The sequence below is a fragment of the Strongyloides ratti genome (genome assembly GCF_001040885.1).
Source record: "Strongyloides ratti genome assembly S_ratti_ED321, chromosome : 1".
NCBI lineage: Eukaryota > Metazoa > Nematoda > Chromadorea > Rhabditida > Strongyloididae > Strongyloides > Strongyloides ratti.
Window position 1 is genome coordinate 10,798,933 of NC_037307.1, and position 16,385 is coordinate 10,815,317.

Genomic DNA, 16,385 nt, shown 5'->3' on the forward strand with positions numbered 1-16,385 from the left:
GCATTAAGAACATAAGTTTCTAATATTCATTAATTATTTATAATTATCCCTTTATAACTTTTTCTCCTATCATCCCTAAAATAAAAGAGGAACTTCTATATATATTAGTATGCCATTTTTCCTTAAAATACTCTTCGTACGGATATAAAAAGGGACCAGAAGTTAAGGATACTATTTCAATAAACAGGCGGTCAATAATATAATAATTAACATCTAAAAAGACATCCCCTTAAAACTAAAAGTTTATATCTCTTTCACAAACAGTACATGTACTGTGTTTACCCCTTATTAAAATTGATATAACTCTTCTCTTTCTCATTATATATCTTTTATATTTCCCTGATATACATCTGTTCCTAGAAAAAAAAAAAGTATATTTAATATAAATGTACTTTTTGATAATATCAAGAACTATCCAAAATACAATATATTATAAAGATAATAATAATAATTTATCCTTAAAACTTTATTAGATTATGTTAAATATTTTTAATAAATCTATGTTATATTAATTAATAATTTATAAGTATTTTTATAATTTTATAATCCACTTATAAAAATTAATTGTTTTTATTAAATTATATATGGTCAGTTAAATTTTCTCCAATATTATTATATAAATTTTTAATAATACAATTAATTTTATTTATACATTCTATTTATATAAATATTTCCAATTTTTTTTTTATAATAAACATTAACAAAGTTTTGTTTTTTTTTTTTTGCAATGTTGTTTATTTATATAAAATTTCAATAAGTTTATCTTTTACCATTAAATATATACTAATAAATATATTTATAGTATTATATATATATATAAATCAAAAAAATTTTTATTATCATTTTATTTATTTAACTAATAAAAGAAAAGATAGAAGAATCAAAAATCTTTTTACAAATATATAAGTGGTATTTTAAATGTTTCATATAAAAAATGCCAACATTTATTTATGTGACCTATTGATGATTTATAATTTGATCAAATTGTAATAGAAATATACCTCGTACCTTCTATTGTAAAAAAATTTTTTACCAATCATTTTAACAAGTAAAATTATATTATTATTTGTTCATATATATATATAACATATACTATTATCATTATATTGTAAAAAAAAAAAATTAATTTATATTTCTAAAATTATTTAACGTTTATTTTTTTTTTACTTTTGTAATATATTGTTAACAGTTATATATTTCTTTTTCTTTACTTTTTAAACTAAAATCTACTACAAATTTTATATTTCTCCAACTATAATATGTATTATATCATAATATGTGTATTAAACATTTTATAGTTTCATTACAATAAAAATGTTCATTTTAAATAGAATAATGTATAGGGGTTTGAGGTATGTTATTTAATGATGGTCAAGATTTTAAAACATACCTAATTAATATTAATATACCGCGCAAACTATAAAATCTTGAAACCATTAGATTTAACCAATTTATTGGATACTATTCTATCATGTTATTATTACTCATACATTTATATAAATCTGTCTATTTGTTGTATTCAGTCAATGACCACATCTGTGTACACATATATTATATATAATATATTTCTATTATTTTTAATTACTATGAAAAAAGGTAAAAACTTTTTTTTTTTTATCTGGTCCTATTTTATTTTACTACTAATTATTATTTATTATTTTTATACTATATGATTATTATTATAAACATTTCATTTACTTCCTCATTTAATAAATATATTCTATAATAATTTATTATTAAATAAAAAAAAAAGAGAGTTTACCTTTATAAAAACATTTATTATCATAATCATTATCTATATATTTAAATTACTTTTTTGATCTTTCCGAGAATATAATTAAAATCATTTTAATAAAAAGAACCGCTAATAATAATAATAATTTACATGCTTTAACTATTTTATTTATACTTGAGATAATTTAACTTTATTAATTTAACCTTCTTAAATTTTTTTTTTCTTTACATTTTATATTTATCCAATGTATAAAAAAAGAGTCAAAAAAAAAATAATACTATTTCTTTATTACTATTCATTAATAATCTTATGTATATGAAAAAAAGAATTTTCTTCTTCTTGTATCTAGTAATTAAAGGATACATAAGTTAATACTTTTTATACATAACTTTCAAAATGAATAATTTTTTTAATCCATCTCTTCTTTAACAAAAAAAAAAACTTTTTTTTTTGTCATATATATAATAATAATAATTGAAAAATGTAATACAACTCATATTTTTGACAAAAAAAAAAAAATTTATTTTTAGTTAGAAAATCTAAATATATTTTATAATAATAGTTTGCGTGCCTCCACAAAAGCGAGAGAAAAGACAAAAAGCTTATTATTAATATTGATGGAGAAATGGATAAAAAAAAATTTCATTAACTTTCCCTTTATTGTTCATATTTATACATATATATTTATAATAACTTTTCTATATACAAAAATTTATTTTATAATATATATATATCTATTAATTGTTGTTTCCTTTTATTTTAGTAACTACAAAACACTTAACTAATATTTCCTTCACAAAAAAAAAATTACATATTATTTACTTTTATTTTTTTATTTTTCAATCATTTATTTTTGACAAAAAAAGTATGTGTATATAATGTGACAAATTATTATTATATACAACATTATTTTTATTTATAGTTTATTTTTTTTTGTTAGCTAATTTCCTCTAATTTTTTTTTTTCTAAATTTTATTTTAAAAAAAAAAAAGTAATAACCCTTACAATATTTATTTACCTCTCTTATTCTCTTCCATCCGTAACATAAATATATATTATATATATTGTTTTTTTTTTTTTGCCAATATCAGTATATTTTTGTTTGTCATTTACATATTCATTCCTTCAAACGGAAAGAAAATATCTACTTATATATTTTATTATTTTTGAGGATAAAAAAAAAAGTAATTACAAAACTCGAAGAAATATAATATATTTTTTTTTAACATAACCATATATATATATATGTATATGTTCTCACTAACATTATATATTATACTTTATTTGTTATAAAAAGAAAATTCTTTGGCCCCTAATTTGTTTTTTTTTTTTTAAAGTATCTAGTGTTAAATTTTTATACCTTTAAAAAAAAAAGATATATTTTGATAAAATAAAATTTTACCTTTTATTTAATATATATATATATATATAATTTTTTTTTTCCATAATAGTGTAGGTGATAAAAAATTTTTTCTTGAGAATATTAGTAATAAAAATATACACTAAGGGATGTTATAATGACAATGATATTTAATTTTGTTTTGTTTTTTTCTCTCTTTTTAACATTTTATCATTAATTTTAAGTCCTTTTTTTAATTTATTTTTTTTTATGATAACATGCATTACTAACTTTTTATAAATTAATTTCCTATTCTCTATTTTTATATACTTTTCCTATTTAAAACAAATAAAACTATTAAACATTTTATCAAAGTTATCATTGTAGTATTGATATTACTATTTTATTCTTTAAATTTTTTTTTTGTGTAACTTAAATTTTTATAAAAATTTTCCAATTATTAATAATATATATAGTAAACATTTTTCTTTTTAAATTAGCTAATTGTTATGTATCATTTTTATATGAATTAAATATTTATTGTGTATAGTTATATCTTACATTAAGTATAAGTGTACCTCAAAATCATTACTAACTTCTTGAGGATTTTTTATTTTTTTTTACTAATTCTTTTGTTGATTAAAGAAAGAAAGTAAATTAAGTTATCTATTTAACTACTTCATATTTTAATAATTAGTTAACGTTTCTTTTTTATATAATTATTTAATTTTATAAAAGATATTTAATTACTCTTTTTATTTTTAGAGACTGGAATAGTATAAATATATATATATTTATCTATATATATTATTATTATTATTATTTGTAATAATAAAATATATGTAATAATGTGGTTTGAAGAAAGATCTTGGAATAATATGAAAATGTCTTCATTAATAGTTGAAGAATGGAGAGATGTATGGTCATATAAAGTTGACTTTCTTTTATGTGGAATTGCTTATCTTGTAGCAACAACAAATATCTTAAATTTACCTCGTCTTATTATTGATAATGGTGGTCTTGCCTTTGTTACTGCTTATGGTGTTTCATTAATTTTAATTGTACTTCCAATAATTATTCTTGAAATTGCTGTTGGTCAACTTACAGGTCGTGCCCCAGTACGAGCTTTCTATAATATTTCACCTTTTTTTAAAGGTGTTGGTGTATCACAGATACTTTTTTGTATTTTTGTACTTGCTTATATGTCAAGATTTCTTGGTTGGTTATTACTTTATGCTTTTCATTTATTTTTAACAATTATTGATGAAAGACCTGGTTTACCATGGTTAGATTGTAAAAATTTTACTGAATTTCATAGAACAACATGTAGAGAAGCTGGAAAATTTACTAATCTAACAATTACATCATCATCACAACTTTCAGCTATTGCTGAACAAAGTTCATTGTCACAATTTATGAATGCTCTTGAAAATCCATCTTCATCAATAGCTGATTTTGGTAATTTTCAAGTTTATCTTCTTGCATCACAAGGAGCTGTTTGGATATTAGTATTTATTGCTATATGTCTTGGTGTACGTTGGTTAGGTAAAGTTATTCATATAACTTTCCTAGTTCCATTTTCTCTATTATTAGCACTTGTATTACGTGGACTTACACTTAACGGTGCTACAGAAACTATAGAGAAAGTTTACTATTTAACAGATTGGCATGTTTTAGAAGATTATAAAGTATGGAAACTTGCTATTGAACAGGCTCTTCTTGCTTGTGGTGTTGGTTTTGGAACATTTATTACAATGGGATCATATAATAAAAGAAATAATAATTTAGTTGGAGATTCATTTATAATAGTATTTTGTCATGCTTTAATAACTTTCCTTCAAGTTATTTGTGTTTATTCTTTTGTTGGTTTTGTATCTAGAAAAACGGGTATTGATTCAACAACTCTACTTACTCAAGGTGAAGATCAAATGTGGCATTTATTAACATATATGAGTTATCTTTATAATATTCGTTTATGGACTGGATTTTTAATATTCTCAATAATCTTCGTACTTTTATCAATATTTTATTTACTCACACTCAATATTTTGTCAACAGTTGAAGATGCATTAGGAGAAAAATCCTCAAAATGTTTACCTCGTTTTATATTAGCATTACTTATATGTATGTTTTGCTATGCCACAACACTATACTTTTCAACTCAAGGAGGAAAGTATGCATATGAATTGACAAGAGGATCATTAAGATATATTACACTTTGGAGTATCTTAGCCGTTGAATTATTTGCTGTCTCATGGATTTATTGTGCACATTCTCTTGGAAAAGATTTACATGTCCTTATTAAACCAGCATGTTGTTGGTGTTTAGGACATTTTATTTTATTCTTTACCTACTTATTACCAGCTATTCCTATTGCTATTGCTTATTTTAATGTATCATCATATACATTTGATGAGTATTCTAAACAAATAAAAGATTGGAAATATAGTGAATATATTGGATTTCTTATTGCTATATTACCATTATTACCAATACCATTATTTGGATTCTTTACTATATGTTGTAATTGTTGTGGAAAGAAAAATATTTCAAAATGTGAAAAAATTCGTGAATCATTCCGTTCACCATTAAAATATGATCTCCTTAAAAATCATCCTAGTGAAAGTCATCCTGATAGAGAAGAAACTCATTCACCACCAAGATATGTTGCTTCAGCTCCTGGATATACATTGTTAAGTCCAAATGCTACACATGGAGCACCATTAGCTGAACCAGAAAGTTATAACGACATGTATGCAACAGAACAAAGAAGTGTACGTATTTCTGAATGTTAATAATATTTATGGTTTGTTTTTGTCCTTGTCTTCTATAATTTGTTATATCTCTCAAACTAAAATATAGTTATGTCCTTCTTTTTTTTTTCTTTTAATAATATTATTCTAATTATATTGTTTTTTTTTTCAGATTGTATATTAATCGGTGACTAAAATACAATGACACTGAGGAAGAAGAAATGGAATTTTTTTTTTCCAACATATATTTGTCGTGTGGCATTAAGAATAATTTACTAAAATATTATGAATATTATTAAACCTCAAAAATCAAGTTTTTCATAGTTCTCGTTACTTTAACATTGCCCATACCTACACACATTACCACATGAAAGATTAAAATTCTTTTGTATCTCAATTTTTTTTTTAACTTCCATAAATATACCAATGAAGTTTATTATATATTTTAATTTTTTTTTCACTTGTACATATGATTATTATTTTGTCAACACAAAAGAAAATATATATATATGCCATTGGTAGGCAAAATAAAAAAAATATCTAAAATAATAATTCAAGATCAATAAAATTTTAGAATTATGAAAGTTTATGAAATAATAAATACATGAATCTCCCGAAAATGGTATAAAATGAATAAATTTTTTTATGATCTTCCTATTTTTATAGAATGTATTTTTTTTATAATATTTTATATACAAAAAATTAAATAAATTTTCATATTAATATTTATATGTATAAATTTTTTTTTAATCATTTAATTAATTAAATAAAGAATTGAAAAAATAATACAAATATGTTAATAGTATTCTTTCCAAAAAAAAAATACATGTATTTTTCCTAAGACGATTGTTTTGTATCAAATTAGGCACGGTATTTTTAACATAACCAAAAAATCATCAGTTTCTTGTTTTATATTTAATGGTTAATTAGTTTTATCAATGTCCGACTCAAATTATTCCTTCGTTGTTATTGATCCGGAGTCTCTCAGTAAAGATGGAAATGATTGGACTGATACACAAAAAAAAAGCTGTTATGAAGCTTTTGAAGTAGGTTTATTATTATTTTTTATAATTTATTGTTATATAATTTAAAGATATTAAACCAAAATGGTTACTCACCTAAGTGGATGAAAGAGAGTACTGCTTTACTGGAGCAACGACGACGTCGTTGTTACTTTGTTTTTGGTAAATTTCAAGGAACTTGTTTTGATCATTTGGCTGCTCTTAAAATTCCAATATATGGTACACCTGTAATTATTGCTTTCAAAGATGCTAAGTCCTCTAAAAATGTTTTACCTTATCCATGTACACCTTTGTATTCAGTTCATTTTTTGAAAACATCCATAACATTTACGGGTTTAAGTTTTGAGGAAAATGTAAATTACAAATATTTAAATTTTTTTTAAACTTGCATTATATTATAGGAGACATATACAAAAATATTTAAATATATGGGTGGTAATCCTTCAAATGATTTATTGGAATCAACAAATATATTAGTATGTAATAACTGTGATAGAAGTTCTTCTAAATATGTAGAAATGGCTCGGATGAAAAGATTTATTTGTCAACCAAAATTAATTATAGAAACTTATGAGAAAGCTATGAATATGGAATTGTTTAATGCCGGTGATGATGAATATCTTCATAAATATACTGTGCCATTATTTAATGGAATGGTATTTTGTGTTTCCGGTGTAAGACCTTCTATAAGACATGATATACAAAATATTGTGGAGAAGAATGGGGGGAAATATACGGGACATATGCAAAACGGTGAAACTACACATCTTCTTTGTGAAGAAGCTTCTGGAACAAAGTATAAAAAAGCCTTAGAATGGAATATAATAATTACAAAGTTGACATGGTTAGCAGATTCTGTAGATTGTGGTTATCTTCTTCCATATGAAAAGTATTCGTTAATAAATAAAGTAAGAACATGTAGTACACCTAACACTTCAACTGTACCAAATATTACATTTGGTGATGGAAATATGTCCTCAATTAAAAATGATGCTGCAAAAATTAATATAGAAAAACTTGACAAGAGACTTACTATTTTTAAGGACAAAGATATACAAAAATTTCATAATAAATCTATTAGACGGAAATCATCGACAATTCAAGGAAATACGACGGAAACTTGTGTCGAAGACCCTTTAAATGAAAGAACAATTGATGATATTATTGATAAATATATTAACGAGGAAACATCACGTCAAGCTGCTGGACTATCTTTTGACAAAAGGCGATCAAATGAAGGTGGTAAATCACAATTTTTTCAAGGAAAAACATTCCGTAGCCTTGATAATCAAAATGATAATTTTATAAGTAAAGTTAAAAAAACAGGTGGTACTTATATAGATGATACCACAACAGTTGTTGATTACGTTTATTTCACCGTGAATATTGATTCAATGAAAAGTTTTTTAAGTTCATGCTGTAAAAATAAAGTTAGTGATATATGGTTGATATCTTGTTTGGAAAAAAAAACTATTTTGGATCCATCAACGAGTCCATTTTACGTACCTCTTTATATTGACATAAATAAATGTAATGAGTTATTAAAAAATTATATTATATATATATTTGGATTTAATAAATTTGAAACTGAAGCTATATATGAATGTATTATAGCTGCCGGTGGAAAACTTGTTAGTGATTCTGAGTTAAATAGTGTTTTTGTAACACATATTATTACATGTAAACCTGTTAATAAATTAATGGAAAACACTGCATTTTCTAAATCAAAAGTTGTTAATTATATTTGGTTAACAGAATCAATTTCAAAATGCACTGTACAAAAGGCAGAGGATTTTACATTTTATGAAAACCAGAATATCAAAAGGAAAGATGTTTGTTGGTTGACTTGGCATCAAAATGATGAAGGATCCAAAGAAAACGATGATTACAGTGATATGTTTGAAATATTTCAAGGTCGTATGTCAATAATTAATAAAACAACCTCTTTAGAAACACCTTTAAGAAAAATGTCTTCTCTAGAATTAAATAATTCCATTTCTAGATTAGCACAGGTTGAAACTACACCTAAATTACCTAAAAGTAATGGTATAGTTTCAAATACCGAAAATGAAGATTCTTTTTGTAGATCTTCTAAAATTTCAACACCATCAGCTTTGTTGAGGGGAGAAAAAACTATTTGGAAATGGAATACTGAAAATTCAAACACTACAAAAACAGAAAAAGAAACAGAATTGACGGAGTCTTTTGTTACCAGTGTTATTGATCAGCATCTATTAACTATGGAGAATGATTTTTTGAATGATTGTACAACGACTAATGAGCCTACAGATTTCTCAAGTTTAGTTAAAGAATTAGGAAATCCAAATAATTGTACTACACCTAAAGGTACCTCACCAGTAGCTAAAAAAAGGAAATTGTCAGTAATTTCTAAAACTGCTCACAACTCTAATTTAACAAGATTATCATCTCGTAGGAAGGCAGAAAAAGGAACTCTTTTAAAATCTCCCTTCAAAGTTGGAGCAATACAACCAGAAGAGGATAATTCAGAAAGTCATTTGGTTGATCCAATTAATGTTGAATTTGCTTGGAAAGACTGTACACAAAGATGCCCAAGTAGAACTCAGATGGATAATGTTAAAGAATCATTTGGAAGAATAGTTGAAAATGATGCAGAATTTAATGATGATAGTAGTACTATTTTCTTCCCATCGTTAGAAGATTTATAATTTTTTTCTCCATCAGTAAACTTTTAAGTACTATCAATTTTGATATGAGATTTTTTTCTTGTATAAAAATATGTAAATAAATAGTTGTTTATCTTTTTATTCATATTTTGACTACTGATATTTATATTTTGAACTTAAATTGTGATATTTTTTAATGGAAATAAATTTTTAGTATACAAAAAAGAATCTTTACAAACTATTTTGTTTTTGAAGTTTTAAAAATTGTAAAAGACTGTTTTTGAAAAGAAATTTGACTCTTGAAAGTTTGTTTTTGACAGGAAAAGTTTGAGAAGGTAATTGATAGGAGAAAAAAAAAATAACTTCCTTTAAATTGAAGATAATAACAATTTGATTTTACATATAGATAGATAAAAAGTCAAAATACATAATACCTAAGATTAATAAATGAATTCTAATTTCGAAAATTATTATAAGATTAGAAAATTAAGCAAAAAATGTATCATATTTAAAAATATAAATTACCAATTTTTTTTTTTAACTTTTTACATAACCCCTTAACATATATATTTGTGAAGATAATTTTAACTAAAAAAAATTTACCATTCATTTTTTTAACAGTAATATATAAATGTAAATACTATGTATAATTAATTTTGCAAAAGTTAAAAAAAAAAACTGTCAATTAGTTAATAAAAATATTTTTACAATTTTAATTTTTTTTCCTTACAAAAAAAAAAATTTAATTTTACAAAGTGATTGATGGTAATTAATAGTTGATGAAGTTAAAATATTATATTTTTCACCCTCCATGTACGATTATTTATTTTCTTTTTTTTTGACATCGTAATTGATTATGGTAGTGACATGTTTTACTTTGGTTGTTGTAATTTGTCATTCCCACATTTTATTTGAATATTTTAATATCCAATATTGTTACATTTTAGATGATAAAATATATCATGTGAGGTCACGAAGTAAAGAGTCTTTCATGATAAATATAAAATCATTTGATAAATTAATAAATTTTTAATAAATATCTTTTAAAAGGAGCTTTGTACATAAGGATTATTAAATGAAAAAATATTGTAAATCAAAATACATTACTTCATTATTTTTTATGTTATTTTAAATAAAAAAAAAATTTAATTAATAGTGGAAAAAATATTTTAATAAAATGTTCTTTAAAATCTTTTAATACTTCTTGGAAAAAATTTATTTATAAAAATGGGAAATACAATTAGATAAAAAAAAATATTAAAACCGTATTATTTGAAGTGGTTCTGAAAGTTGAGTATCTTCTAATTTTAAGGTATGAATAATAGGTATATCATGATCATAATCTTTATCATTATACTCTTTAGTTGTAATTAATTTCCAATCAACATCAAATTTATCAGCACTTTCTTTTGCAAATTTTTCTAAACCCATTTTATAAAGTGATGTCACTAAACGAAATTTAATTTTATCATTATCGGGTGATAAATTATAAGCTTTCTCAGCATCAATGTATGCTAAATCATAACTAAAAAAAAATGATATTATTTATTAATAAAAAAAAAATATTTTCATTTACCTTCGTAGATTAATTAATGTTTGTGAACGATTAGATATAGCTAATACATTCGTTGGATCTTCCTCCAAAGCTTCTGTATAACATTTAAGAGCATTATAAAATTTTTTTTGTGAAAAATTTTTGTTTCCCTCTAAACGGAGAGCCTCAGATGCCGGCGTAGGCATAACTTATAATATTTACAAATATTTTAAAATGATGTAGAAATAATTTTTAATTTGAAGTACATTTTTCCAATTGCGTGGTATAGTTGTAAGAGAAAAAATGTTCCCTTTTTAATAATGATAATATCAGTATTGAAAAAAAAAATTTTTTTTTTTTTTTCAATTTTGATATGATATAAAAAATAACAAACTTTAAAGTAAAAATTCTTTTATAAAGTGATACATATAGTTGAAGTTTGTATATATTTTTAAAATATAATTATTGTTTCATTGAAGTAAAATAATATATATTTATATTAAGATAAGAGGAAAAATGTATATTTTTATCAAACATTTACTCAATTTCCATTTCTTCTTTTAGGTTTGTTTAAATTTCATTATTTATAAATAAATAGAAGTTTAATGGGAAAAGGAGAGTTTTATGAGTAGATGTTTGTATGAATATATACTATATATTATGTTCTCAAGATTCAACTACTAATTTTGTGATATATGAAAAAGGAATAAAATTTAAAACTTTTTAAATGTTGTTAATATTATTTTCAATAATATTATTCATTCAAAATAGATAGATGTAATTTTGTTAAATTTTAAATATCATATATATATATTTTAGAAGAAAATTAGTAATTTATGTAAAAGGCTGATTAAGTAAAAGATGATCCATATGGACAAAAGATAATTTAAATTACCACTTTTATTAAACTAAATATAATTTTGATAATATAGTAAACGAAAAGAATAAATTTTGTAAAGAATAATAGAAAAGTTTAAATTAAAGTTATCCTTTTTCATTAAATAAAAAGCTCCTTCAATATATAACCAAAAAAGAGATAAAGATAATTGAGATAATAAAGAAAACCTAATCAAAAGATAGCTAGTAATTTAAAAAAGATGATTTTATTTTATTATATTATTGTATGAAATGGCAATCAACTTTATTTTCTCTCATGTGGCATGTTTTAATTCAACTTACTGGTAAAAGTTAGATAATGATAAATAAATATAACAAATTTTTTCTTTTATTACCAATTATAAGCATCATAGAAAAAATATATATATATATAAAAAAATATGTTAAATTTAAATGGAGATTAATTAAATTTCATTGTATTATAATACAATAACATATTATACATCTAATTTTTATGTTTAATTTATTTTAATGGAAAAATAATAGATATAAAAATTCAATACATTAATTGTAGTATTCTTTATTTTAATTTATTTGAAATTATACTTTATAATAGAAAATTATTATAATATAAAGTAAATTTTATTGAAAAAAAAAATAAACACATTTACGTACTAGTGAATTATTTTATAAACAAAAATAATAGAATAAAAAGTTTTAACAAAAAAAATATTATATCATATGATGTAATAATTTTAATTAAAACTATTTTTATTTTAAGTATTTTGTTTGAAAGTAACACTAAGTATATTATTTATATAATAAAATAATAAAAAAAAAAATAGAAATAATAAAAGAAAATTTATATATAGAGTAATTAAGAAGATTAAAATTAAAAAGTTATTTCTTATTGTTTTTTTTTTCTTTTCATTCTTTATCACCTGGAAATAATTTTATTTATATTTATATATATATAGATTTCTTTGAATACACAAAAAAAGAACAATCAAAATACATAATAAAAAAAATTATTAAATGATATTACATGAAAGTTTTTATGTGTAAACATTGATATATATAATATTCTTGATTATTTTCTTCAAATATTACTTCTATATATATTTTTTTAAAAAATGATTCTGTGCAGAAAAATAAGAAGTATTATATATGTGTGATAAAATTAAAATATAAAAGACGGCAATTGAGTCACAACACTTTTTTTTTTCTGGTAAAAATAATAATTGTTTTGTAAGTTTTTTAAACTATATATAATTGGTATATAATTTTCTGTCACGCGCTATACATTATCTTTTTTTTTTGTAATATTTAACCATATTTTCAAAAGAAAAAATGTTAATTATAATAAAAAAAAAAATAAAAATATTTTCGAGAGATGATTAATTCTGTGGGTGGGAAAGTTAAATAATAATGTTACAATTTGACTTAATTTTTCTTTACTTCGTTTGTCAAAATTTGGAAAAGTTCTTTATCAGCAAGGCAACCGTCAACAAATTCTTTAAGAGTCAATTCCTTATCATTATTTACATCCATCTTTTCAAAGATCATCTTGGCACGTTTTCTAGGTGAATCATCAGCTGATTTGGTTACCTCTGGTCCAAGCATCTCATATATAGCTTCAATAATTTTTATCATCTCTTTTTCATCAATTGTACCATTACCATCTATGTCATACATCCTGAAGGCCCATTCTAATTTTTGTTCCGGTGTTCCACTACTAGTAACATTAATTGCAAGGAGGAATTCTTTAAAGTCTATAAAACCACTATTATCGGTATCAAATGTTCTAAAGACATGTTCACAAAAACCTTCAGCACTACCAGATGGAAAGAAATCTTTATAAACTTTGATAAATTGTTCCTTTGTTAGATGGCCTTTTGGACAATCTTGCTAAAAAAAAAATACATATACATATATATAATTATCATTTTTATTTTTTTAAATAGATATATTCTTAACATGGAAATAATTATGTACCAAACAGAAAAAATGACTAAAAAAAGGTATATACTTATTTGAAAAGCTTAGCAATTAGATTCATTTTTCTATCTAACAACTACTTTTTATTCTATTTTTTTTTATATTTTTTTTTTGGTTAAAATAAAAATAAAGCTTATTTAATATTTATTGCTATTTAAATGGAATAATACAACAAATAAAATACTTTATCTTTTTTTTTTTTTCAAAAGGTAAAATTTCAAAAGAAGTAGGAAGTAAATAAAGAAAAAAGACTTTTTTTCTATAAATTATTAACTACCAAAAAAAATATGTTAAAAAGGAGAATAATAAAATTTATGCATGTAAAAGTTTAAGATAAATAATAAAGAATATCTTTCTTTTGAATTTAATATATTCTTTTCTACTTTTTGGTACTTTTATTATTTAAAAAAGAATTTATTTAAAAAGGAAAAAAAAATAATAATAAAAATAACTTACCACAAAACCTTTGTACCATTCTTTAATTTGTTCCTCTGTAAAATTAGTATTTTTTTTAAGGAATTCAAGGTCCTCTTTGGATAACTTGGGCTTAGAACCCTTCAGACCCATTTGAAGGGATTAGTATATATCTATAAAAATAAAAGAAATATAAAAAATTAATAAAATTGCGAAAAAAAAAAAGATTTACAAGTTATAAAAGAAAAATTTTTAAAGAACAATTATCAATATTTGTCAAAGAAGGGGGTATAAAGAAATAAAAAAAAAAAGAAGAAGAGTGATAAAAAGTTTAAGATATATATTTATATATAAAAGAATTGTTTAAAAAATACATATAAATATAATACTTGAACGAAAATAGAAAAAGAAATAAAAAGAAATATGTTGATTTGTTATAAGTGATAAGAAGTGTATGTTTAATTAAAGTATAAAAAATTTAATGTGCCAATATTATATAAATAAAAAGAGGAGGTGGTAAAATGAAAATAAAGAGAGAGAGAAACGTTTTGAAGATCATTACCAAAAATATTTGTCAATATTTGTAGTTAAAAAGCTTCCTTCATTACCATTAAAGTGGGAGATAACATATTTTAATGAGTTTTTGGGGGTAATAGAATTGTTATTTATATTTCTATCTTTCTATTTATCCTCCTACAAATATAATATATATCAAAATTAGAAAAAAAAAAAGATATAATTTTGGAAATAATTTTGAAAATAATTTTAATGATATTCAAAAATTTTGTGATGATCATCTTTAATATTTCTTATAAAATATTATAAATATATATATATATTTTAAAATAAATATTTAAATAATAAAAATTTATTAAGAAAAAAGTTTATGTATTATTTTTAGAATTTATGGTTAAAAATTAATATAATAATGAGATATAACCATATGACACATGAATAGATAAATAAATACATAAAAATAAATATATAAAATTGAGTTAAATCATATAAAGTTAAGATGTTATAAAACATTATAGTTTATAAGATTATTTTGTCCTGCCAATTTTTAATGGCATTTCCCATGATGTCCTTTAAAGAAAAAAGAATTACAGAGATAGAAGAATATATATATATATATATATTTATATTTATTATATATGAAAAGTTCTCTTTTATACACGAAGAAGTATACTAAAAGAATAAGATGAAGAAGGCATATGAGAAAGAGGGTCTTTCAAACAAAAGGGAGAGAGAGATTTCAATATTATTTTTCTTTTAAATGGAAGGGGTTAAAAATAAAAATTACTAGTTGATAGATTATTAGCCTCCTCATAAAAGTAGGAGGTCCTACAACACTACAAATGATGATGATGATGATTTTTCTGGATGAATTGTCTAGAAAAGTGGATATTTTAAAGTGTAATAATACTTTATATGAGACCACTTTTAATGGGACCAATTTATATATAGAAAAAAGAAAGAAAAATTAATAAATATCATTGAAAAAATCTCCCAAATATATCAATATACATATGGTATTTATATAAGAAAAAAAAAATAATTAAACGTATATGAAATGTTGTGATATATATTATTTTATTTAAAGAACATTTTTATCTATTCACCCTGAAAACAATACATTTATATTTTCAACATGTTAAAAATTTTTTAAATAACGATAAAATATTATCATTTATAGTTTGTATAATGACAATCAAATGATTCATTTGATTTTTTTATAAAAAAAAAATATTATAAAATTTTGATATTAAAAAATTCCATAATAATTGTACATTAATCGTTTCTCAGTTAATTATTATTATTATTTTTTTTTTTTTAAATTATGTCGTTATATACAAATGATGTTATTCGCCTCCTATTTATGACTATAATAAAATAAAGTTTTATGTACTTGAGAAAGAACTTATCTTCCAAAAGAAAAGTAACAAAATTCTTAATAAAATAAAGAATTTTAGGACACAGTTATCAGTAAAATAGCATTTATTGTAACTCTAAAATAGTGTATATGTAAATATATAAATGCTAGTAACTAACAATTAAGTATATAGGAAGCATATTTGGGTAGATAAATGTATAAAACGAAATGAAGG

The 16,385-nt window shown here is 21.7% G+C and overlaps 4 protein-coding genes across 4 annotated transcripts; 2 read left to right on the plus strand and 2 right to left on the minus strand.

Annotated features, from left to right (window-relative positions):
• Nucleotides 1-3,922: 3,922 nt before the first annotated feature.
• SRAE_1000331000 (Sodium-and chloride-dependent creatine transporter 1) lies at nt 3,923-6,011 on the plus strand (the record flags this gene model as incomplete). Its single annotated transcript, XM_024650486.1, has 3 exons — nt 3,923-5,202; nt 5,299-5,848; nt 6,000-6,011. The coding sequence occupies 3 exons, from the start codon at nt 3,923-3,925 to the stop codon at nt 6,009-6,011; spliced, it is 1,842 nt and encodes a 613-aa protein (XP_024504258.1).
• Nucleotides 6,012-6,765: 754 nt separating this feature from the next.
• On the plus strand, nt 6,766-9,536 carry SRAE_1000331100 (DNA topoisomerase 2-binding protein 1; the record flags this gene model as incomplete). The annotated part of the gene is made up of 3 exons (XM_024650487.1): nt 6,766-6,873; nt 6,921-7,202; nt 7,251-9,536. The coding sequence occupies 3 exons, from the start codon at nt 6,766-6,768 to the stop codon at nt 9,534-9,536; spliced, it is 2,676 nt and encodes an 891-aa protein (XP_024504259.1).
• A 1,215-nt stretch (nt 9,537-10,751) lies between these two features.
• On the minus strand, nt 10,752-11,234 carry SRAE_1000331200 (Tetratricopeptide-like helical domain and Tetratricopeptide repeat-containing domain and Tetratricopeptide repeat-containing protein; the record flags this gene model as incomplete). The annotated part of the gene is made up of 2 exons (XM_024650488.1): nt 10,752-11,019; nt 11,071-11,234. The coding sequence occupies 2 exons, from the start codon at nt 11,232-11,234 to the stop codon at nt 10,752-10,754; spliced, it is 432 nt and encodes a 143-aa protein (XP_024504260.1).
• Nucleotides 11,235-13,308: 2,074 nt separating this feature from the next.
• Nucleotides 13,309-14,430, minus strand: SRAE_1000331300 (EF-hand domain and EF-hand domain pair-containing protein; the record flags this gene model as incomplete). Its single annotated transcript, XM_024650489.1, has 2 exons — nt 13,309-13,773; nt 14,320-14,430. The coding sequence occupies 2 exons, from the start codon at nt 14,428-14,430 to the stop codon at nt 13,309-13,311; spliced, it is 576 nt and encodes a 191-aa protein (XP_024504261.1).
• Nucleotides 14,431-16,385: the final 1,955 nt, after the last annotated feature.